The 25,655-nt window shown below is 52.1% G+C and overlaps 1 protein-coding gene across 3 annotated transcripts in view; it reads right to left on the bottom strand.

The window, feature by feature from the left end:
* CCDC88C (coiled-coil domain containing 88C) overlaps nucleotides 1–25,655 on the bottom strand; it is a 129,218-nt gene that overhangs the window by 48,213 nt on the left and 55,350 nt on the right. For 2 of the 3 annotated variants that reach the window (XM_049612305.1, XM_049612308.1), the window contains 6 exons: nucleotides 14,318–14,376; nucleotides 13,351–13,434; nucleotides 10,625–10,765; nucleotides 10,186–10,370; nucleotides 9,358–9,439; nucleotides 8,828–8,986 (listed from right to left, as the gene is read on the bottom strand). In XM_049612305.1, the coding sequence (XP_049468262.1) occupies nucleotides 8,828–8,986; nucleotides 9,358–9,439; nucleotides 10,186–10,370; nucleotides 10,625–10,765; nucleotides 13,351–13,434; nucleotides 14,318–14,376 (710 nt within the window). Of the gene's footprint in view, nucleotides 1–8,827; nucleotides 8,987–9,357; nucleotides 9,440–10,185; nucleotides 10,371–10,624; nucleotides 10,766–13,350; nucleotides 13,435–14,317; nucleotides 14,377–20,900; nucleotides 25,008–25,655 lie in introns of those variants that run through there. The other variant, XM_049612307.1, reaches the window with a different exon arrangement.

The following is a 25,655-nucleotide window of genomic DNA, read 5'->3' as shown; positions in this document are numbered from 1 at the left end:
AGGGGGAGGAAGAGGGAGGGAGGGAGGGAGGGAGGGAGAGAGAGAGAGAGAGAGAGAGAGAGAGAATCCCAAGCAGGCTCTGTGATGTCAGCACAGACCCCGCTGCGGGGCTCAGAGAACTCATGAACCATGAAATCATGACCTGAGCTGAAATCAAGAATTGGATGCTTAACCGACTGAGCCCCCCAGGTGCCCCGAGCCCCGTTTCCTTAACAAGAAAGAGGTGGGGCTGACAAGTCTGTCCCAGATTCAAGGGCTAAGTCTAGCCCTGTAGACTCAACATTCACTTTGTAGTCAGGGTCCTGGGAAGAGGTAGCTGTTGAGATCAGCTTTCGTTCCATACCCAGCTCCTATCTGAACTTGTCACATACGTACTCTTGGAAGAACAACAGTTCTCAGCAGTTTTCTGGAAATGGGGAGTCTCCGAGACAGGTCAAAAACAAATGGGAACCCCCAAAATAAGTACTACTGGCCCCCTGTGTATTAGGCACATGCTGGGTGTGGAACGTGATGGCCATTCCCTCGAAGACCCCCTTCGTGGGCGAGGGGCAGTGGGACTCTTCCTCCTGCACCAGACAGCCCAGCACACACGATGGAATTCGGCTCATTTGCTCCATTTCTCCTCCCTCTTTGTTATGGGGCTTCTTGGTTTCTCTTCTCCTCAGAGCCCTTCCGGCACCACTCAGGATCCTGGAGGGACAGTTTCCCAAAACGCCTTCACAGTGCATGCAAACACACACAGGTTGGAATGTGTCTGCAGAGTTTTCAAAGGCCTGCCCCCTAACAACTGGGAAGCTCTTGTTTATCCACTACATGTGTGTCTTCCCTGCGCTGAAGATTCTTGGTCGAGGGGGAAACCACGTGCCTTCTGGTCAGTGGTCACGGTTCTGATCAAAGCGTGGCAGCTGTGAAGGGTTTAAGACTCAGATTACCTAGACGTCCTCTCTCTGTTGGAGACCCTGTCTACTGTGCAGCTGGCCCTGCCCTGGGCACACCCTCTACTTCACTCATCCCAACAGCCCCGAGAGGGAGGCAGGGACAGACCCTTTTTACAGATGAGGAGGCTTAAAGTAAGCCATGAGCCCCAAGTCACAAAGCTGCTGAGGGGCGAAGCTGGGACTTGAGCTCTGGCCAGAGAGGTCCAGACATGTGTCCTCTTCACTGCTCTCAGCTGACAACTCATCCTCAAGGGGCTCACGTGGGAAAGAGGCCCAGACCAGCCATAATGATGTGAGCCAGAGCACATGGGGGTGTCAAGCAGAAAGAAAGGCTGGCCCTTCGTCTTTGGCCACTGCCCCCACTGTTCACATCCTGAGTTCCAGCAGCTGCACCCACCAGCACTTTCCACCATCACCTCACTACTGGGCTCTCCGTGCCCACAGCACAGACTGCCCCTTCATCCTCACAACCAACTCCTGATCAGCCTTCAAAACCCAGCCTGAGTTGCCCCCTCTGAGAAATGCCTGCAAATTCACTCTGTCCTGCTTGCTGAACCAGGTACTTGGACTCCCAGAGTGCCCTGGACACGCTGTGCGGCAATGTGGCCTGCCCTCCTCCCCCAGACCTTAAACTCCTCAGGGTAGGGCTGTTCCATTTCTGCCCTTATGAGCCTCATAGATTTGTTCAATAACACTGTTGGCTGAATCGGGTGGGCAGCAGGGGTGGGGTGGGATGGGTGGGTGGGTGGGGGGAGTCGGGCATGTGAGGTGGGCCCTCAAGGACTCAGCGACTTCCAACAGGCAGGGATGGATAAGAGTATCCAGGAGTGAAACACAGTATGGAACAGGGTGATTTCTAACTACTATTCAACTATATCTCAATCCTCTGGCCTTATCAACCTCCACCACATATTAGGCAACAGAAGTACGTCAGCTTGTCTTGGACACCCCACGACCTCAGAGGGGAGGGACTAGAACTGCGTGGAATTGTGCCCCAGCTCCTATGGCAAGCCGTGGGCTCAGCCCAGATGACTGAGAATCTGTATTCCTCCCCTCTGGGCAGCTGCCTGAAGCCAGCCTGCCCCCTGCAGATCTGACCTCAACTGAACCAGGAGGCTATTTAAAAGCCTGACCCAGCCCTGCGAACAGCTGAGGGGCCACATTTAGGGAGTCACGGGCCAGGTCTGATGGCTGGTCCCCAAGGGGCTAAAGAGCTGCCCCAGCTAATCTGTCGTGCTGACCGGGAATGTGGGCTGACAGGCTCCGATTCCCAGGCCTGCCAATGCGCTATTAGCCATGGGATGTGAAGCAAGTGAATGTCCCTCAACTGTGGATCCTTCCTTTCTGCGACGGGCACACATGTAGGGCCGATACGGGATCAGACGCAGTAATGCTTGTCAAATACTCCGTGCACGGTGCCTGAGGCCCAGTGAGATAGAGGCATTCCCTCATGCCCCTGTGGTCAGCCCAGCACTCCCCAGGCATCCAGCCACCAAGCAACAGGCCAACACTTGTTTCCAGGGGGTCTCCTTGACCCCCAACAACCAAATGCCAGAGGTGCGGGGCGGGGGGAGGGGAGGCGGAATCAAACCAACCACCGGTTCCTCCCCGCTGCACTCTGATCGCAGCACCCAATGCATCTCTCCGGAACCTAGAGCAACAGAAAGCCAGTCCGGAGGTGTCCTCAGGACGGGGACGGGGGCACTCCACACCGGGCAGGTGGACCTCCTGCTCACTCAGCCAAGATCGCCCCCTCACTAAACTCCACCTGTTCGCCCCGTCCCACTGCCATCAGCTCGGCTCCCTAGAACACCTGCCCGTTCTTCACCTGCCTCCAGGAGTGTGGTGATCGGTACAAACATCAGGTCTGTCTGCCCTGCTTTTACCTATGTACTGAATTTTATCAGCACTCCTCAGAAGCCGTTAAGAAACAAGGAGAAACACAAAGTCCCAAGTGTAAACAGATAATGAATGTCCCAAGGTTCTTACTCAGTTCCCCGAATTTTAACGTTCCCCACTCACGATACGACATCCAAATTCCCACATGGACCACTGGAGGCGGGGCCTCCGTCTGCCCTTTCACGGTGTTGTTTGAGGCAGGGGCCACCATCACCTCCTCCTGAGCACCCGTTTCCCCCCCCCCCCCCCCCCCCCCCCCGGCACTGCTGTGTCTCTCTGTGAGTTCCCTGCCTTTATTTCCTTCCCCGTCAAGGTAGAGGCCCTGCAGGCAGGCAGACACATTTCAATGCAACCTCCGTACTGACGGCAAAATGCAGACACTGTAAATCAATCCTCAGTTTTCTCCCATGAAAACAGGACATGTTTAGCAGTGGCTGCTGAACCCTGTGGGCCACCATGAGGCTTACACGTGGTGATGTAGTTGGAGCTTAACCATTCCTAGCATGCGGAAAAAGCTTCATAAATACAGTTATAACTGCTCTTTAACACCTTACTGTGCACCTACTCTGGGCCAGGCAGTTAAGTATTTTCAGCTTTTCAGGTCATAAATTTGTCACAACCATCCAACCCTGCAGGTGAACCAAACGCAGCCACAGAAAAATGTATGAATGGATGGATGCCGTTGTGCTCCCGTAAAACTTTATACTTACAAGGTGGATGGGGAGGCCAGGTCTAACCCCTAGATGGGCTGTAGTTTGGCCATCGCCAAGCTACACAACATGCTCGAAGTCAGTCAGGCACGGACCTGGGCTTCAAGGAACTCCCAGTATGGACAGGAAACAGGAAAACACACATCACAGCACCATGTGAGGAGCACTGCCCGAGGTCACATGAAGCACTGCCTGGGGCCTGCAGGAGGTGAAGTGTGAAGCAGAAGGCTGGGGGACGCAGAGGGATGTGGGCAAGGACAGACAGAGGCAGAATGGCCAGTTTGGATACCCGCGGAAGACATCCTGTGTGTAGGCTGTGGGGTCACATGAGCAACGACAGACAAGGCTGGTAGGGCAGAGACCCTCACTCCCCCTTCCACCTGCCCTGGACAGTGGCAGGGACGTGCCGGCAGGTGGGAAAATGGGCTCTGGAGGATGGGGAGAATCTGGGGCTGGGTGGGGGCTGGGTGGACTGATCATGAACCCAGCTCCTAATTGCCTTGCCAACAGCCCCCCCCCCCCCCACCCTCCACTGTACGGTCAGCTCCCAGGGCTTGCTAGGATCAGCTCACTGGAAACCAGCTCCTATAGTGCACAATGCCCTTTTATAGAACACCCAGCAAGGGGGGTGGCAGCTAGGACTGTGCCCTGCTAGGTCTCTGCCTCTCAGACTGTTTACTTTGGGGCCAGCACTGCCTAGGAAGCCATAAATGCCACATAGGAGCAAGGACAAGGCCTGTCTTACCTCCACCCCACACAGATGCACATGGCACTGAAGCACCTGTCCTCTGCTGTTGGAAATTTCAGCCAAATCCAAATCACAGGACAAGAGGAACGTCCAGGCAGCCTCTCTGCCTCTGTCCTCCTCCCACAAGGCTCACTGGCAGCAGCGAGGAGGGACAAGTGCTTGCAAAGAAGCCAAGGACCACCCGGTGCACTGACCCCATGCTTCCCACCGTTCCCAGGGATGGCCACACCACTCTCACCCTGTAGTGTGAACTACACTCACGTAAACTACACCGGGAGGCACGGAAAAGCTGCCAGAAGCTTCACGGTAAAACATGGAAATTTGTGGTCCATATTTTTCTAACCAAAATTAACTTTGCCCTTGTCCTGAACCCCAAGGCCTTTTATCTTTTCCTCCCATGAGGCACGAGCACACGCTGCCTCCCATGATAGATAGGCGTTAATGTGTCTCTCAGCGGGGAGACTCGACAGGCTCTCAGGGAGGGCACCTGGGCCGCCTGCCACTCTCCTGCCACTCTCCGTGTCTGGAAGAGCGTCCCCCACAGGGTAGGTGTCCACAATGTGAGCTGGCACGAACGTGTCAATCCTGTTCCTCTCTCTGCCCTCCTGACCATCACACCTACCACTACCCCATTCTCCAAGAGAAAAAAGCTCTAGATTCTTCCCGTCCTTTTCTCCAGATCAAGTCTTTTTATTGCTGAGTGATGGGGTTTTCCCTGACTTGTGGGGTGATTACCAAGTGCCTTGTGTGTGCCAGGCCCTGGCCACGCCGTCACATTAAGACCTAGTCCCTGCGCTCAGGGGCTCGAGTTCCATACAAGCAGCCTCAGGCCAAGGTCCACCCACAGACTAGCCGTCAGCCTTGCCAACCCCACCTCTTGCAGAGAAAAGCCAGCAGTCGGAGGAAAGTACCCTGTTCATATGACTATGGTCCTCATGCTTGGCAATGCTGAAAAGCCATCTGGGAGAGAGCATTCAGAACACACATTTCTGGGGCCCAGGAATCTCCATTTTTAACAGGCATGCTGGACTCAGATACAGGTGGATACAGACCACCTCTTGAGAAATGGAGATCTAACACATGGGGCTGTTCAGTATTTTAAACTATTATTAAGTTGATGTTAATCATGTATGAGCTTATTCAAAAGGGTTAACATCCACTGCTATCTTTTTACCTTCCACCACCCCCCTATATTTTATCATGGAAATTTTAAAGCCTACTAGAACGTTGAAATAAATATTCTGAACACCATACACATATCACCAGGATTCTGTAATTAGTGTTTTGCTCTATTTGCTTTGTCACATATCCCCCCATCTCTGTTGTTAAGTTTTTGGATGTGTAAACATCGAAATTGGGTCTTTCCCAGTCTAAGGTTTTACCACATGCAGGTCAATCTCCATTCACAGACACATCTCTGCATGGTACTGCGTACTTCTAATTACTTAGAAATTATTCAAGAATCTTGGGGTGAATCCCTTGGAGGTGTGCATCACTACACCCTGGAAAATCTGGTTTTACGTACAAAGCTGGGCAACGTTGTTTTCTGAAACACAAACATGGACCCAAAAAACACACCCGTGCATCAAGGTAGTGCTTCTCCTTGACACGAAGCACCAGAAGGACTGAACGGCCCAGACCCCTAAGTCTGGGGACAGGCAGCCCACCTCAATCCCTGCAGGCCCCAAGTACTACTGGCTCACATCCCAAAGCAACCTGTCCTGAGGTCTCTAAGCAGCATTCTAGGTTAACTTCCAACACACCCCAGTGTGCCCTGGTAGGCAGCAGGCCAGGGGAAGCCTGCACAGGGGTCTGAGAAGGCAGGGGCTCTACTGCGGCCCAGCAGCAACAAGCTCTATAAACGCTGATCAAAGAAAACCCCAGACACGGGGCACCTGGGAGGTTCAGTCAGTTGAGCATCCAGCTTTGGCTCAGGTCATGATCTCGAGGTTAGGGAGTTCGAGGGCCAAATTGGGCTCACTGCTATCAGTACAGAACCCGCTTCAGATCCTATGTCCCCCTCACTATGCCCCTTCCCTGCTTGCACTCTCCCAAAATTAAATAAATACTAAAAAAAAAAAAAAAAAAAAAAAAAAAGAAAGAAAGAAAGAAAAAAGAAAAAGAAAAAAGAAAAAAAACTCCAGATATAATTCTTTCAGCAAATGCTCATCCACCACCACCCATGGGCCAGACACTGGTCCAGATGCTGAGCACATACCCACAAACAAAGCAGAGTCCCCGTTCTGGGGCCCATGCCACTGGGAGTCACAGAAGCTGCAGCAGAATGCACCCTGGGCAGTCCATCCAACCTCCCCAAGCTTAGCTCTTCCTCAGGGCTGCTTTGAGAAATGAATGAGAACACACAGATGTTGCTCAAGTAACGCTCAGCAGCTTGCAGCCTTGTGGCCAGGAGAGGGAGGAAGCTCACCAGGCTGGAGATGGGCCCATCCTGGCTGATAAGAGGGTGTATGGGTCCCAGATGGGCCCATCTGGCTGGCAGACTTCCACAGCCCATGGCATCCTGTTGCCCCTTCTGGTCCGTTCCCTACCTGGCAACCCAAAATGTGCTTTCTGAAATCCAAACCATGCCATTCCCCTCACTAAAACACTTCCTGAGGATGGCATGCACCTTCCATGGCTGGAGTCTTTGGCCCCCTCCAGACAGTGAGAAAGGCTGATGTGACTACTTGAGATCTAAGGATGAGTGCCCAAGTGTTCCTGTCCACTGAACCCTGTCATCAGGGGCATCCCAGCACAGCAAGACTCATCCTCTCTATGGTGGCCTGGACTCCGTGGACCACACCCAATTCATCAGCCAGCCTGGGCTGCAAAGGGTCTGCAAACCCATGCGTGTCCCTGCCTGCCCCAAAGTAAACACCTCATGCAGACACATACCATTTCTCTTGTTGTGAATAAAAACTAAAGTAAAATCCAAGGCTTTACCAAGCTCCCAGTAACTTCACTATGCAACTAATCAATATGAAAAATGTTGCTGTTACTATACAGAGGCATGAAATTTGAAAATTTGAGAAGTCTGAGAAAAGGGGGGTCCTGGGAGAAACCCTAAAAGTCGGGAAGCTCTGTGAACGCAGGGCATGCATCATCTTGGGTTTAGATCCCTAGCTGCTGGTGCAGGCTTTGGTACCACACAGGCGCTAAGTCACCGTGTCTGGATGACCGTGTGAGGCTGCCTGGACAGGGCCAGGGGTGCACACAGAGACAGAGACTGGATCCCGATGCCCACCTGCTCCATGGGACAGAACTGGGCTGAGGTGTGGGAGCCACACTCTGCCTGTGATCCCATCTGGGGGCTGCGGAAGGCCTGCACTGTTTAGAAGGGGCTGCTGGGGCAGCACTCTGGGGAAACGTGCGGGACCCCCCTGATTCTCTCGACTGTGGCATTTCTAGTAAGTGATAAAAGGCCCCGGTATATGCCCGTGTCCCAGAACCTGTCTGCGCTGGGGATTTATGCCTTTCAAATTCAGCGGGGCCAGTGGATCATTTCCAGAACAAAGCCAGAGGTGGTCCCCCACCTCCCACCTCTTGTACCCCAAAGCCACAGTACCAAAGGTGCCTTCTCTGCAGGAGGTAGGGCGTCGCATTCCTCGGGGAACAGACACTTCTTGGGTAACAAATGGGCCCGGCACCACAGCCTTCCCCACCACCTCCCGTGGCCCGTGGGCAGGGCCTGCCTGTAGCAGCAGAGCGCGTCCGGGTGTTCAGCCAAACACCCTTCCCCAAGCTGGCCTGCCAGCAGCATGGCTGGGAGAAGGATACCATGCCCCCCAGACCCATGTTTGGTCCCCTCAAAAGCCTCCTGAATGGCAACTGGAAATCTTTCTTACCAAACAAGCCCGGTTGGTACAAGCTGACATCCTGATTTCACCATCTCATTAAAACTACCTTCAGACCCCACCTTGGGATTGTTGATAGGGGCAAAGTCCCCAAATCCTTGGGAAAGTAGGTCCTGGAACCCGTGGCTGACATGAGGCAGTCAGGGTGAGCAGTTGAAGCACCGGTAACCCCACTTGGGTCTTGGTTTCCAGTCCCCCGTTAGCCCTGACGCCCTCCCCTGCATCCTCCCAGAACCTCGGGATCAGAGTGGGCTCCACGACTGAGGACTTCCTATGGGACTTGCCCAAGTGACAGGTATTTTTTGTCTTTCATCTGGAAAAACTCATGAAGTGGTATGATTATTTCTATTTTATGGACGAAGAAACTAATTCCCTGTAAGAGTTAGCCGCAGAAACTGCAAGAAGTAGGAAAAAATAAATAAAAATCCACGAATCGAAGGTCATCACTGTGGCAGGAAGCAGGAAAAGGAAAAATCCTAAAAGGAATCTGAGCTCTTCATTACAGAACCACGTTCCCTCCCCGCCCTCACCCATGTGACACCTCTAGGTGGGCAAGGAGCTGAGGGATGGAGCCTCCTGGGCCCACAGACAGGCTGAGGGGCAGGGAAAGCTTCGCCGTGGAGATCTCACAGCTCCCTTTCCCGGCCGGCGCGGACGCGTTCTGGAAGGCGGGCTCACCTCCATGCGCGCCTTGTAGAAGTCCACGTCGTGCAGCTTCTCCCTGCAGCGCACGAGCTCCATCTCCAGCCTCTCCACGCGGTTCGCCTTCTCCCTCAGGGAGTCCAGCTCGTCGCGATAGGCACGGGCAGACCGGGCGTCAGCCGCCAGCTGGATGTTCTGGGGGGTGGGAAAAGGCGGGGGAAGCCAGCTTAGGGCCCCCCCTCCAGGGAGGGGAGAGGGGCTCAAGTCCCTGCAGTGCAGCCTTTCCGGGACATCCCAGGAGAAGCCAGGTCCGGGGGGCCCAGCGGGTCGGCGTGCAGGTCCCTGCGTGGGGTCCCCCACAGGCTGTCACGAAGACACAGGGTCGTCCCCCCACAGCAGTTCTCAGGACAGCTGGCTGTCAGGCAGCGTCGCTCTGAGCAGACAGAAACAGAGGCCTTTGCCGGAAGCTCCTGATGCTGTTTTCCTGAGCCTCTGGGCCACAGTCACTGTGGAGTCTCGGCCACCACCACCTCCTCCAGGACACACGCACAGACCCGCCCGCTCACCTCCTGCTTGGCCTTCTGAAGCTCTAGCACCAGCTGGTCCACCTCATGCCTGGTGTCCACAAGCTGCTCGGTCTTCTCCTCCCTGGGGGCGATGTGGAGGAACGGAGCTGAGGAGCGTCCTCAGCCAGCACCCTGAGCGGCCCCCCCACCTCATGAGACCACAGCAGGGAGCGGGATGGCGGCTTCTCGGAGGGAGGAGGGCAGTGTGCGTACGGGGCTTACAAAAATGTTCCTGACTCGCATTCTCTTCTGCCTTTAACTTTTCAAAGCCTGCTCTCAAACTCCACCCAGCAGACACTGGGTTTCCCTCTGAGGGTGCAGGGCAGGGGGACAGGTAAGGAGGCTCCTGCCACAGGTGCACTCCCCACCGCCAGGCAGGCAGGCAGGCAGGCAGGCTGTGAGGGGGAGGAGGGCAGCTCCCCAGACGGGGCACAGGGACATTCTCCTGCTGCAGGAAAAGAGGCGACAACAGGTTCACTGGATGGCGGGGTGGGGTGGCGGCGTGGGGGTGGGGTGGGGTTGCATCCTCCCTCTAGCCAAGAAAACATGCCAGTAGGTGATCAGTCCTGCCCCAAACTGGACAAGTGTGGACAAGAGGCTATCTGCAGACCATCTGTAACCCGGGCCGGTTGGAGCCCTAAAGATCTGGTAGAACCCCTCCCCGTGCAGGCCCGGACAGGGAGGGGACTACTCCACGTTCAAACAGCGAGCGAGCCTGGGGCAGCGGGCTCTGGGGCCCGGGTCGGACGGCTCCGGTTGGCCGCACCACACGACAGACCACCCAAAAGCAGAAAGACAGCCCAGCCCGGGGGTCCCTGCAGGACTCACAGCTCCTGTCTCACACGGCGCAGCCTGGCCTTGGTGTCCGCCAGCTCCACGGCCAGGTGCTGCTTGTCCTCGCTGGAGAGGCTGCTGGTGGGGCTGGGGGTGGACTCGGCGCTGGAGGACCTGAGCGGGCTGGGCGGGTGCTGCGCCTGCAGGTAGTCCCGCTCCTGCGTCAGGTCCACGATCAGCTGCGGCAGGGCAGGGGGAGGGGGGGGGGAGAGCAGTCGCACCAGCGCGCCCCGCGCCCTGGCCCAACCATCGACAGACAAGGAGAAAGCAAGAGCAGAGGCCGGGTGTGGGGGAGAAACCACGAGGGAGGTGGCTCGAGTTTGTAGGAAGAGCTAGAATATTCGGTGGGACAAGGAGTGCGTGAATGGGGGCAGGGCCCCGAGCTCGGCGTTTCTACAGACTTCTCCTCCCGCAGGTGTATGCGGCCACGCACCTCCGTGCACTCGTCACGCTCATCTATGAGCCTCCTGAGGTGAAACACCATGTTCCTCGAGAGGGCCTCCAGCTCCTCCGGGGCCACGTCCGGGAGTTCCAGCCACTGCAGGTCAAACACGTTCTCCTGGTTGTGGGTCACCTGTGGGCACACAGGCAGGCGCTGCAGAGGCCGGCAGGGAGCATCCGCCTCCCCGCGCTAGGCCGGGCGGCGGGGTCGTGGCTGACACGTCCCACTGACATTATCAACCCGTCACTGACACATCTACTGCACCAAGGGGCCTCGTGAGTAAGGGCAAACTCCCTTCAAGCAAGCTCTGGTGCAAAACACTCCTGCTTTCAACACTGGCTCAGAGAACACCTGGAGTCTTAGATTTTTTTTTAATGTTTATTTTTGAGAGAGAGAGAGACAGACAGAGACAGAGTATGAGCGGGGGAGAGGCAGAGAGAGAGACACAGAATCCGAAGCAGGCTCTAGGCTCCAAGCTGTCAGCACAGAGGCCAACATGGGGCTCAAACTCAGGAACTGTGAGATCATGACCTGGGCCGAAGTCAGGCGCTTAGCTTAACCGACTGAACCACCCAGGCGAGCCAAGCACCTAGATTCTTTAATGCCAGAAAGCTCTCCTACAATACAGTATTTCCCTAAACAGTCCTCAGATACAGTTGTTGTAAGCTGTCAATTTACAACTCAAGAAAGGGAAGCCTCAGGGGCTGGGAGAGTCCCTCAGGAGGGGGACCCTGTGTTACTACTTCAAATCCAATGTGAATACGGCAAATGTTACATAAAAGTCTTATGTCAGAATGTGGGGCACATAACAATCTTATTTCGGGGGAAGATATTTCATAATCTAAAACAATTTTCAGTAAGCCTGAATCTCATTCCTCACGTAAAATCATCTGGTTTTTCCCTTTCCGCCAGGTGTGAGCGGAGACCCACAGCGATGTCCGCACATAGCAGCCTCTCCATGGATCGTGACAGTCTGACCTTCTCACCACCCCCCAGCCCCAGACCTACTGAGGGGGCAGATGATCTATTTGGAGCACCTGATAGCTCAGTTTGGGAAGTGAAGTATTCGTGTACTCAGGCCTCAGTGGGGGAAAACAGAAAGAAGCCAGAGCTATCCACTCAGTGAGGCGCACCAAAAAAGTTCTTAAATTTTTCAGAGCACTAAACGGAAACAGAAAATAGTTGAACAAAAGACAGGGCCCTTTAGTATCTCAAAAGGGCTTTCTTACCTCTCCCCTCCTGACAAAGGAAAAGCTAAGATTCAGCTGATCCTGAGGAATCAGGAGAACCTTATCCCATGGTGCAGGGTACCTTAAACTCTCAGAACTGGGAGCACAGGCTGGATGGGTGCTAGGTCTGCCCACAGAGAAGAAAAGGGGAGCAGGGGCTCAACCCCAGTGCACATCAGTCACCCAAGGAGCTTTTAATTAAAGGCTCATGCCCTCATCCCCTAGTTCTGACTCAACAGGCCTCTTGTGGGGTCTGGACACCTGAACATTTAAGCAGCACCCAACTAATTGTGAAGCCCAGTCCCCATAGCCAGCCACCAAATGACATGCATGCAAGACTCCTTTTTGGCCACATTTGACCTTCTCTTTCTGATATTCTACTGTCTGAGCAGGAAAGGTGGTCAGTGGCAAAAAACAAACAAACAAACAAACAAACACTGCTGGCCTCAAGGACCCAGTGCCCAGATAAATACAATTTTCAAATTAAAAGCAGCATGGTTCTTAGGCTAGCAGCTGGTCTGCCCCTGATAAGGATGCTTGAGGATATCTGTGACACTACTGACTCTCCCTGATGGACCCCCTACCGGCCCAGAACTGCATCTGTCTCCTGCTTCAAATCCCACCTCAGAACTCATGCCCCCAACGCCCCGACAGTGCCCTGGGCAGCTGTGGAAGCCCGGGAGCCCAGGAGCAGCCTGTCCCTGGTGCCAGCAGCGGGAGCTCTGCCTTCACTGCCCCTGTCAGTTATATACCTGCTCCTACGAGCTCCTGGTTATGTCTTTTACATTTAATACATCTGTCCAATTACACTGAAGGCTGAACCTTAAGTCCTGAGGTAATTGAAGAATTTTGCTGTAAGGGTGGGGTGGAGATCAGGGAAGAAAATTTTCAGGTGAGCACCTGCCTCTCTCTACAGGCTCATTTTCCAGGGAAACCCCCTCCCACCAAGGTCAATGGCAGAGAGGCTGCTCTCAGTGCAGAGCCCTCCTGACCCCATCCTGGACGCTGGGTCTCTGGAGACAGCCCTCTGGGACTTGCTGGTTTTTAACTTCCCAAGTGGCGGCGGCTTGTCTCTCTGCCATGTTACTGACAGAAGCAGAGAATCTCTTTCTATAAAGATCAACCATTCAAAACAGGGTGACATTTGCCAGAATACATTTTCAGGATCTGTAAATCAAATTCTGAGCCTAAACCACTTGACAGCTCTTAAAAATAGTCTGAGTCCATATTAGGCAAGAAGAGGAGGCAAAAGATGACTTGATTGAGGGTTTAAAAATTTTTTTTAATTTTTACCCCATTTTATTTTAGCTCACTGATGATTACCTTTCCAAATAGAATACATTTGTCTGTGGTGTCTGAAACCTAAGACCAGCAAGAATATTGATGGGTGACATATTCTTCAAACTTTTCACCAGTGGAGACTGCCCATCTCCTGGCCACCACAGGAGCGGCGGTCCACAGCCACACCCCACGAAGCCACACACCTACCTCCTGTATATGGGCCACGATCCCGGCTTGGGTCTCAATGTCCAGCTGTTTGATTCTTTCAATAAATTCCTCTTTCCTCTCACACTGTGGAGGGTTACAGGTGTTAATGGAAGCATTCTGTGAGGGCAACCTGGGGCCACCATGCTACAGAAGTACAAACTATCCACCCAAGCCCTGGCTTTCTCCTTTATACCCCAGAATGCTCTTGTCCCCTTACCAGCCCTTACACTAAGGTTTCTCTAGAAGTTGCTCTGACTACCTAGATCAGACCTATAGCAGATTTTTAAAAAGCACATCCCAGACTGAAAACACTGGCGGTAGAACGCTGAAATCTGCACTGTATTATTTTAAGTAGGTTTCATGTCCAGCGTGGGGTTTGGACTCAGAACCCTGAGATCAAGACCTGAGCTGAGATCAAGAGTCAAATGCTTAACCCACTGAGCCACCCAGGAGCCCCTGAAATGTGCACTTTGGACAATCTCTCCAGATGATTCCTAAACCGGTAAAGAACAAGAACACCTGGTCTAGGCCAGGGGCTGGCAAACTTCATTGGTAAAAGGCCAGATGGTTTAAAAAAAAAAAAAAAAAAAAAAATTCTCAGACCCAGTGGGCCACGCCCCACAGATAATATGTAAAGGAATCAGCATGGCCGTGTTCCCATAAAACTTCATTTACAAAAATAGGTGGCAGGTCAATTTGGCCCCCAGGCTGCAGTTTACTGATCTTGTTCTAGATGTTCCCATACGGGGCAGTCTACTCATGGCGTCTCGGTCCGTGGGATCCCCACCTGCTCTCTTGCACAGGGTGCTCTGTGTGAGAAATCAGTGCCATCCAAGATGGTGGCCACTGTCTCTCAGGCAACCAATGGTTTCACTCCCACCTCAATTCAGGGGGCGTTTGATCTGCACAACTCCAAACACAAGATGGCTAAGAGCAGGCCCTCCCCACTGCATGCCCGGATCCCTACCTGGACGGCACAGCCCAGCACCAGCAGCAGCACCTTCTTTATTTCTTCCATGCTCTTCCCTAAACCAAAAGAGCAAGATAAATGTAACTAAGCTCAACTGTTCATAAAATTTCACCACTGATCTGCATGTGCTGTAGGGGAGGCGGGGGTGGAAGGGATCAAGCTAGAAAGCTAGAGAAAAAGGCCTCTTTCAACCCAGCGATATCCATGTAGGTGTGCAGAGTCCATCTGTTTTCTATGTATGGGTTTATTTTTTTGAACCAAATGAGAATTCCGTATATGACTATTTGTGGCCCTTTTCCGTTCAGATAGCATAAATATCCTCTCATGATAACGAAGGAACTTCAGAACCAGCAGCTCTTTTCAGTGTGTGGGAAGCAAAGTACAATGGGAGAGAGTAATCCCCACGGGAAATACGGAGTCCTCCAAAACACGGCCGTACGCAACTTTACTTTTCCACCATGCAAGAACGTCCAGGAGCCAGAGGAACAAACCACCACGCTCACAGCCTGGCTTCACACTATGGACTGTTTACGCATCGGTTCGGTACCCCCCCCCCCCCCCCACACACATTCGACTAGAATACTCTAAAGCAAATCCCTAACATACATGCGGCATTTTTGATGGTCTCATCTTTACTTTGTACAAAGACCACAAACTTATTCAACCAATCTTCTTGGAGAGGTTCAAGTTTTTGATACTCTAATCTAAATAATGTGATAGAGAACATCTTAGTGGCTAATTCTTTATGCACATACTTACATCTTTCATTTAAAAAAAAACTTTTCTTTAAAGTTTATTTTGGGGGGGGGGGGGGGGAGAGAGGGAGAGAATCCCAAGCAGGTATGATGCTGTCAGTATGGAGCCTGACGCGGGGCTCGATCTTATTTTTTTATGAAATTTATTGTCAAACTGGTTTCCATACAACACCCAGTGCTCATCCCAACAGGTGCCCTCCATCAGTTGAAAAATTCTACAGGATTCTCCCTTTCTCATTATATCCTCTTCTGTTTGGGGGAAAAGGGACAAGCCACATATAGCCTGGTTTTCTTGACAGACTTACCAGCATGAGCTCACCCTGTGCAAAAACGGCCCCAGGTATCCCCAACACCTGCCAGGATAAACAAACCAAACCTGGGTCCCAGGAACTAGTGTGGTTCATTCCAGGTCCCTGGGTGTAAGGTGGGTGTGGAGTGACACGCGATCTTGTCCTAATATTTCTCAACGGAAAAGTGTCTCAAAATAGCTTTTCCCTGACATCGTGGTGGAGTCTCAGATGTGGGGGCTGGACATTCGTTCAGCCAAAACTGAACACCCCTTCCTACCTTCCAGCCTGAAGGCGGGCAGGAGGGGCTGGCGAGCTGGACCACAGGGACCCTTCCGAGCACTCAGATTCCACAGTCTTAACACACTTAGCTTTGACGGCACTGTACACCAGTGTACTGGGCTAAGGCCCTTCTCTTTGCTAGTAAGGTGCACAACTTCATCAGTGTTTGAAATGGGAACATTTTCAGACTTTCATACTTTTTTTTTTTTTTTTTTTTTACTGGAGGCCTTTTACTTGTCCCAAGAGTCTAATCCATAGACATAAATAAATAGATGGCCACAATGACTCACTTCTCCGTTAAAGCTGAACTGATGATCAATCACAATTTTAGTGTTGATTACAAGGAAATGCCCACCTGAATATTAAAAGCCGACAATCAGTCTCACCAAAATCTTTTCCTGGCCACAGTGCTGCATCCAGCCCAGGTGACCACCCTCACCTCTGTCCCCAGACACCCAGCCAGTGCCCCTCATACACCTTTGGTGGATAGAACAGGTACAGACCCCTCCCAGCCACTGCCAGTGATTCACCACCTGTCATGGGCCATGAGCCCGGCGTATAACCGGCAGGGACACACAGGAGGAAAGCATTCGCAAGGTCTCCTGTTAGCCCAGACGTAAGTCAGAGTTCACACGGAGAATCTTTACATACTGTGTTCACAGCGAAGGCCCCAAAGGCCTTCATTATATCATACACTAGAATAATTTAAACAGCCCCGATGATCCATCTTCCTGGCTCGCAACAGATGAGCAAACTAAACGTGGGAACAAGCACTGAACACGCCCACTGCCAGTAGCAGGAGCACAAGCCAGTGACTGCAAGGAAAAGACCAGAAACCCTATGTACACACACGCCAAGACCTCAAAACTACATTCTGTGGCTATTAAAACAACAAAGGTTCTGTTCCCTCAGCACCCAGCACTTACACACCTTGACAACCATGAGTCATTCATTCATTCGTTCATTCACTCACTCACACCTATTAGAGAAGTATGCAATTCCTGTTTTGCTAAGTCTTAGAACAGAGTAGGGGGGAAAGGTTTTAAAGGGACAGAGTTTTAGAAAAATTCTCATGGAAAAAAAGTATTTAAAATAAACTTTTTGGTAATGAACAGGGTACCAGGAAAATCACCCCTGCCCTCATTCAAATGAACTAGTGCTGTGCTCATTCTCACCAGGCTAAGTGAATACAAACATTTGCTTATAATAAATGCATCCTGGGGTGCCTGGGTGGCTCAGTCGGTTGAGCATCTGACTTTGGCTCAGGTCATGATCTCACAGTTCGTGGGTTCAAGCCCCGCATCGGGCTCTGTGCTGACAGCTCAGAGCCTGGAGCCTGCTTCGGATCCTGTGTCTCCCTCTCTCTCTGCCCCCTCCCCCACTCATGCTCTCTCTCAAAAACAAAACCCATTCTAAAAAATTAAAAAATAAATAAATGCATCCTGTGATTTACCCCTACACAGATTCCTGTGAAGTTAAAAAAGTATATGAAAATAAAAAACGGAAGAATACAAGTTCCTTCATTTCTCCTGGGAAGCTGATGCCCAATTTCTCTCAGGATTTCAACAGTAAGGCAAACTACTGCTATTTTCATAAATCTGCCAGATTGTAGGTTTTGAATAGTTTCAAAACATACCCGAAGACTCTGTACTGGGTCCCTGCCAATAAGACTGGCTCAGTGACACACTTAAGCAGGCCAAGAAGAAATAAACCTGCAGGCAACTCCCTCCCAAGCACCCCCAGGGGTGGAGGCTCGCTGAGAACAGAACCAGAATCAACACAGTCCTCTGAGCTCAGACCAGGGGCAGCAATTTTAAAAAGCTGATAAATGCTATGGAAACCCAGAGGAAGGACATCTAGTTTGCAGTAAGGATCAGGCGAGGCTTCCTGAGGAAATGACCCCTGAACTGAGACCCAAGGATGACGAGGGATGTAAGACGCAGGTGAACCAGGGCTCAGGCACAGGGATCATCAGCATGTGCAGAGGCCCAGAGGTAAGGCAACATGGTGTCTGTCAAATTATGAATGCTTTGTGGTTACGGGTGGGTCTTCAGAGTGAGAAATGGGGGCAGGGTATGAAGTGATGTTCATTTCTCTACCGAGTGAGTCACAGGCAACCAAGGGGGGAGGGTCAAAAACATCCGACACCCTCTGCGTCTACCCACAACCCCAGGGGGAATCCCATGACAGCCTGAGCTAATGGCTGAATCTAAGAAAAACCTTCCTTTACTACCTGCTTCCTACAGTCCTGACACAGAGAAACTCACACCGGCCTTAGCAGAAATAGAATACATCAACATATGCTGATCTAAGCTATATATAAAGTTAGATGTTTGTAGCAACCCGCTTCCAAAACAGAAGGGAAACTATCTGATATTGCATGTGTGTGAGGGTAGACAAAAGATAGAAGTAGATAGACAGTAGGTAGATAGAAGTGGGTTTTTTTTTTTTTTTTTAGTAAGTTCATTTATTTCTGAGACAGCATGCAAGCGAGCGAGCGAGCAGGGGGGGTAGAGAGAGAGAGAGAGAATCTGAGCAGGCTCTGCACTATCAGCACAGAGCCCAACATGGGGCTGGATCCCACGAACCATGCGATCATGGCCTGAGCCGAAATCAAGAGGTAGACTCTTAACCAACTGAGCCACCCAGGTGCCCTTCGAAGTGTAGTTTGATAATTAAAGTACATGACCCTCTAAAATGTGGAGGCAGAGCTAGATCAGGGCTGGAAAATCCCCTTTCTAATCTCCTGTCTGTGGTACATGTGGCTCGTCAATATCAACACCTTGTTAAGCAGCCTGGAAAGAGGCCTCAGAATCCCTCGGAAAAGAGCACTGGACAGCACTTGCCAATCAACAGAAGTTGACACATGAGACGAAACCTGTCTTCCGTGCCTGGTACGTGATCTCTAGGGTCCTTTTTGGGTCCACTCTGAGTCTCCAAGATGCAGCCCTCTGAATGTTCCCACTTCCTGGTCTCTAGATATGGAAAATAAACCTTGTCATTGATTATTGGTCACTTAGGTATGAAGGTGGGGATTTAGGCAAAGGAATGCTAACAGTCCCCTCTAAGACGGAGCCCCTCCTGCACACCCTCTGCTCTGCTGAGGTCAGAAGGCACCGTGACTGCCTGCAAAGACAGGGTCAGAGAAAGGCAGTGACACTGACTCCTCAGTCTTGCTCACTCAGCTCTCCACAACCACAGGGGCCCAGGATCAGCAAACTGCCAGCCAGGCTGAGGGTTTAACCCGCACCACCTGGAAAATGGACCCTTTCAGGTTAATTCTGCCCCCGCCCCACCCCGTGCCCTTCATGCCTACGGGCCATTACTGCACTTTCAGTAAAACACACAGTCATCTGATTTAACCCCAAAGGACAGCATTATCTCCACTTTACAAACAAGAACAGGTTCAGACCAGCAGAGTCACAGAACTAAGATTTGGTCCTGCGCTGTTCACCACCCGCTTTGCCCTAACTCCCTATCGTCCTTTTGTCCCCTGAAACTGTCATTACTGAGGGTTACAGCTCCTTCCAGAACAGAACTCTATCTCGTTTAGCATCTGACCCAAATGCCACAGTGCAGGCATTTAACCAGTGCCTGCTGATTGAGCGAGTGACATTAACAGTTAACACTGAGTCCCTGGGTAGAACATAGAGAACAATTTCAGTTTCCTTCCCTGCTGGGATGGAGACTATGCATTCGTATGTACCTATTTGTTCTTAATAATTCTCTACACCGCTCTGCTCCGCTGTGTGTTAGAGTCAATCACTAACTGTGTTTCCCCCTGGTTTCTTGTTTAACAAAAAAATTTTTTTGAAAAAGTGAGAGTGCTCGAGCAGGGAAGAGGGGCAGAGGGAGGCTGGGGAGAGAGACGGAGGGAGAGAGACTCTTAAGCAGGCTCCACGGCCAGTGCTCAGCCTGATGTGAGGCTTGATCTCACGACCCTGAGATCATGACCTGAGCCAAAATCAAGTCAGATGCTCAACCGAGTGAGCAACCCAGGCACCCCTCTGTGCTTTCTTATTTAAAAAACCGTTATTTCCTAAGGACGATTACGGGGCTGTCTCACTGATTTGAAAGTAATGCTGTGCTGAACGTGACCCATGTGTATGTCTCTTCAATGTCTAATGGCATCCTGAGACTCACTCACAAGAGCACAGCTCTGTGGGCCCTCCTGAGGACCTGGCTTGCATCAAAACCAGCGGTTTATTATCATTTGAACAGTCAGGGTCACCTTCCGCAGGCACTGCCGAGGAACAGAATGGATGGGGAGTTCCTGGTGGGTGGGCACACGAGGACCTCCCCCACATACCTGTCTCGGTGCATACGGTCTGAAGCAGGCATCTCCACATGATACCTCACTGGCTGAAGGGCGACCCCTAGGAAGCCCTCACCTAGCTTTCTGACACCCAGAACATTACCACACGGGGCCCCCACCAGGCAGGAACATAACCAGGCACTCCACTATCTGTTTATTCAGTTACTGAATAAATGGTTATTACAGGTGGGCTTTGGCAGGCACCAAGTTGCATGGCAGTGCAAACGGTGCGGGGGCCTCCCACGCAACCCCCCCCTCCGCCGACCAGCGGCCCCCTGATCCCGGCATCAGTGCACCCCCCAATCCAGCCTGCCGCCAACCCCCGGATCCCCCAGCACCGCCGGGTGTGGGCAACAAGAGGCGTCTGCCCAGCAACAGAGGCAGCTGCTCCCAGATTGGGGAGAACACTTTGAAACAGCCACCCCAAGCCCCTCAGACAGCATGCCCGACAGAAAGGACCCCCTGCCTGTCCCCCCCCCCCCCCCCCCCCCCAGGCCACAGCAGGGGAAAGCTAATTCTCCCTAGCACCGAACAATTACAGATCAGAAAAGCAAAATGCAGAGGCGCCTGGGTGGCTCAGTTGGTTAAGCGTCCGACTTTGGCTCAGGTCATGATCTCACGGTTTGTGAGTTCGAGCCCCGCATCGGGTTCTGTGCTGACACCTCGGAGCCTGGAGCCTGCTTCCGATTCTGTGTCTCCCTCTCTCTCTGTCCCTCCCCTGCTCACAGTCTGTCTCTCTCTCAAAGTAAACAAACATTAAAAAAAAGAAGAAGAAGAAAAGCAGAACCTGACCACAAGAACTCAGCTTGAGACCCAGCATCTGCACTGGTTGCAGGCGAGAGGGTGCCACAGGCAGGAGATGATGCGAGGAAGGGAAGGGTTCCTCCCCACCACCAGGCAGAAGACTCAAAGCCCAAATACTATCAGTGACCATAAAGAACCTTTCACAAACAACATCTCGTCCCTCCTCCTCGGACAGCCACGGCCACAGGGAACAGTGCTGCTGGAAGCCATGGCGTGGTTACCACAGCCAGGGAGCCGTCTCTGTGTACAGACCATCGCTAAGAAGTTTACTCAACAAAGGCTGGTATCCAGGCAGATCCCAGGGCTGTTCCGAAGGCCGGCATTTGGCTGCGCTCTAACACCCGCCTGTGCCTCGTGTTAACCAAGCTTTTCACGTTCCTGGAAAAGCAAAGTGCTGGCTTTCAGCTCAAGTGTCCAGCAACCCCGGCGTTCTAGATGGACCAAAAGACTCCTTTCCGGATCCAGCAAGCAGCACAGGAGCAAAGCAGCAGGCCGTAGCCTCACCATTTGCAACCACACTTGGATGCTCTTCTGAGCCTGCTCCCTCCAGGACAGAATGGGGAGCATCACCAGGATCCAAATGGCTACAAGGTTGGTTCTCCTTTGCTCACTTACTTCTTCCCTCTTTGTCTAAACAACCTGAGGTTTGGGGCCCCCGGGTGGCTCAGTCGGTTAAGCGTCCGACTCTTGATTTCGGCTCAGATCACGATCTCACAGTTCGTGGGATCGAGCCCCATGTTGGGCTTTGTGCTGACAGGACAGAGCCTTCTTGGAATTCTCTCTCCCTCTCGCTCTCCGCCCCTCCCTCCCTCACGCTCTCAAAATAAACAAACATAAAAAAATAATAAAGAACCTGAGCTTTTCGTAAATACAAAAAAAAAAAAATATGTGCACACAAGAACAAAATTACAGTGAGGGAGAAATGAAAAAAAAAAAAATAAGGTTAAGAGAAGTAACACCAGAAATCTCCCTTTAACCCCTGATGGTGGACGCTTGCCACCAGGTCACCCGGCAAGCGGCGGCACTAGGGAGGGCAGAACCTCAGGGAGATGGCGGGGGAGGGAAGCCAGCCCTCGAGATCTTTAAGAGAACACTCACTGGGGCAAGAAGACTGTTCCTAACAAACCTAGCTCTGGGCCCTCTTCCCGGGCTACAGGGAGCAAGCCACAGGCACACAGCCCACACAGGCTCCCTGCTAGTCTGCAGAAGGCAGAGCTGTGCCGTGTGGACTAGGAGGCAAGGCTTCCACAGGGTCTGAAAAGCACTTTGGGGATGCCTTTGACAGGAGAGCAGGCAAACACTGCGAGGGTTAAATATTGATCCCAGGAGTTTCCCTCCGGCCTTTGAAAAGTAAACTTCGGCTGTGACAGAGCTTCCTCCTAGTGTCCTGAGGACAGATGCCCCTCATGGGATTCCCAACACAGTTCCACTCCTGTGGGCTTCTCCCTCCCAGGACACCTTTCCTCTGCTGCTCTGCCACACACAGCCTCCTCCAGGAGGTCTTCCCGGCCTGCCTGGCAGAATTCATCATCCGCTCTGCGTTTTATGGAAAGCACACGTATATCACTTCTCACCCTGGAAAAGATCCAGCAGTTACCAACGCGGTCTTCCTATCCTCCCTCCCCCAACACGGACTGGGGACTTCTTGAGCAAAAACAGCCTCCTTGTTTCCAAGGAGGGGCCCTGGACCCAGCGTGGTGGGCATCTGACAACGAAAGCTGGAGGAGAGGGCCGGGCTCAACTTCTCTGTGGGCCTCTGGCCGAGGGGTAGCCTACTCAAAAAAGCAAGGGTGCAGGGCCATTCTAGTCTTCTATGGGGGTGGGGGAGGGGCAGAAATTGGCCCTTTGGTTTCCTCCGTCAGAACAGAGGCCTGCATGAACTGGGAGGAAGCTATGGCACCTGTAGGCACAGAATGCTCCCACTCATCAAGGTGCTTTCTCGGTCACTAGAAGCCCTTCAGTGAGCACCAGAACAGGGAGAAAACAGAAGACCAATGGCCAGCCCACTGAATAGCAATTAATGGAATCCCCAAGGCTATCCTCAAGTGTTCCAGCTGTATTCACAGACAGCACTCTGTAGGATATGGGGACAGCCCCTCCACGGACCCGGGTATCTTGCCTTGTGTTTAAAATCCACACAGCACCGGGCTGAAGGATGACGGTGGCCACTCCCCGATGACCCACGTATATATCCATCTGCAGAACTTAACAGTGACAAATGCGTCTCTTACCTATGGGGCCATCAAGCCATATGCTTCTGAAGGAGTTCCCTCTCCTCTCTGAGCTGGGTTTCCCAACTTAACATGGCTCCCTTCCTTCCACTCTAAGCGTCTTAGGTGGGATCAGCCATTTACAAGTCAGAAAACCACTACTGCACTTGGATACAAACCTTGGAAGACAAACAATGCTCTCTTCCAGCATGACTGCTGAATGATTCATCGGAGAAATTAATTTGCTACCACCTTGGCTTCCTGTCAGACGAATCCAGCCTTTTTTGTGTGTGGCCCGGTGACAGGCCTGGCTGCTGAGAAAGCAGAGCTTGAGGGGACCAGGGAGCTGGTCCAGGTGTGACCAAAAACCTTCCCTCGTTTAACAGATAAAGCAGACATCATCACCTCTTGGTTGTCATGACTTCTTCCAGAACGGACTCTGAGAAACCATGTAAATGTCCCTAATGGATGCACGGCTGGCAAGCTGGTGGGGTGAGGGCAGTTTCCAGCGCATCATCTCCAGTCTCGCGGAGCCACACACACATGGTGCTGGGCACAGATGGACTTCCACTTGACCCTGACCACTGACATCTGATCTTTTGCATCTGTGAGAGCATGTGCTTAACACTTGTCAGCCGCACTTGCTTGAAGGAAGGGAAGTGGGGACAGGAGGAGATAAAGGTAGGTCTCCGGCAGGCATGCTTTCTTTACTGAGCACCTACTATGGGCCAGGTACTGCTGTGGACACTTGGGATAGATGGGCGGCAAGAAGAAGAAAAAACCCAAAGATTCCTGTCCTCATGAGAAATTACATCCTGGGGGTGGGGGTGGGTAAGCAACGCAACAGAGATGAAAAAATAAATGATACTGGAGGGTGATAAATACTGGGAAAGGGGGAGGCAGAGCAGGATGAGGGGACTGGCCTGGGGACACAGGGGGTCGGGAGGGGCACTTGAGCAAAGACTTGTGTCTGGGAAAAGCGTGCCAGGCAGTGGGAACAGCCACTGCGCAGACCCTAGCACCAGGAGGGAAGGGGCAAGAAAGTAACACAACCTGACTGGCGTGTATCTAAGAGGACCAGGGGCTGTGCTTAGGACAGACTACCAGGGGCAAGGACAGAGCCAGGCAGGTGTCACAAAGCCACTCTGGCACGCAGCCGGGTGGGAGATCAGGGTGGCCATGTGGCAAGAGGAGTGAAGAACTCAGGTGCTGCGAAGGCACAGCCGAGGTACCTGCCTGACAAACAAGTGTGGGTGAGAGAGGTCAGGATTTAGCCAACTAGAAACAAAACAAAGGGACACCCTACAACACCCAGCCCTGGGAGCCACCAGAACAAGGTGGGAGCCACCAGGGCAAGGCTTTCCTGCTCACAGCCATCATGTAAAAGTGAGCAAGGGGCTCAGAGCAGAGTCCTGCGAGACCCCAGCCGGGCTCCAACAAGTGGGGTCCACAGTAATGAGGTACTGGACAGACGCTTCCCAAGGGACTGGCACCCAGGTGACAGACAGCTGCACAACATCGTGCCATTAAAGAGAAAATCCAGAGTGGCAATTCAAGCTAAAGAAGAGAGAATGAGGATTTGGGGCCAGAGGGGCAGGTACTGCAGAGAGATTTTTTTTTAAGCTTGTTTATTTTGAGAGAGGGAGTGAGAACATAAGTGGGGCAGAGGGGGAGACAGAGAAGGAGAGAGAGAATCCCAAGCAGGCTCTGCACTACCATTGCAGAGCCCAATGTGGGGCTCACGAACTCATCAACTGAACCATGAGATCACGACCTGAGCCGAAATCAAGAGTCGGACACTTAACTGATGGAGCCACCCAGGCGCCCCACTGCAGAGAGATTTTAACAACAGTTTAAAGTATATGAAGTTCTTTGGGGCAACTGGGTGGCTATTGGTTGAGCATCCAACTCTTGGGTTTTGGCTCCAATCATGAGCATGGAGCCTGCTTATGATTCATTGTCTCTCTCCCTCCCTCTTTCTCTCTCTGCCCCTCTCCCTGGCTTGCACTCGAAAGAAAGAAAGAAAGAAAGAAAGAAAGAAAGAAAGAAAGGGGAAGGAAGAAAAGAAATAAAAGAAGGAAAGAAGAGAAAGAAAAGAAAAGAAAGAAAAGAAAGAAAGAGAGAGAGAGAGTTCTTTCTCCCATTTACTGAGCAGTTCTCGAATCCCACCCAAGGCAGAAAAAAGAGAACATCCTTTTGTCTGACGGGCGCAGGCACAGCAGGTCAGACACACAGAAAAAAATCTCATAACAGAAGTCATGACACCTCCCTTGTTGGGGTCAGAGCAAGGGGACAAAGGTTTGGCGTCTCAGGATGGGTGTCACTGGGACTGGATGCTCTGTTGGGTTCTGTCCCGCCCGCGGCCCCTGGCTCCACTGAGACGCGTTTGCCAAAAAAACAGTAACAACAACCCCAAACTGTGATGTGTTATAACTAACGGTACAGTGTCCACGTGAGCCGAAAAGAGCACAGGCATCTTCCTACGACGTGCGAGGAGGAGTAAAAAGACAGCGCTCCTCTCACCTTCCAAACCCACTTCCAGGCCACCACCCAAAACAGAAAGCAACTTTGTGCTTTATTCAAAAACAAACCCCAAATGCTTCACTCATCTATTTTTTTTTTTAATTGAAAACAGACGACACCATTCCATAAATAGGCCTCTGCATCTTCTTGCCAACCTTC

Source organism: Panthera uncia (assembly GCF_023721935.1).
Source record: "Panthera uncia isolate 11264 chromosome B3 unlocalized genomic scaffold, Puncia_PCG_1.0 HiC_scaffold_1, whole genome shotgun sequence".
Classification (NCBI taxonomy): Eukaryota; Metazoa; Chordata; class Mammalia; order Carnivora; family Felidae; genus Panthera; species Panthera uncia.
Note: the sequence above shows the minus strand (reverse complement) of the source record. Positions and strands in the feature narration are given on the sequence as shown.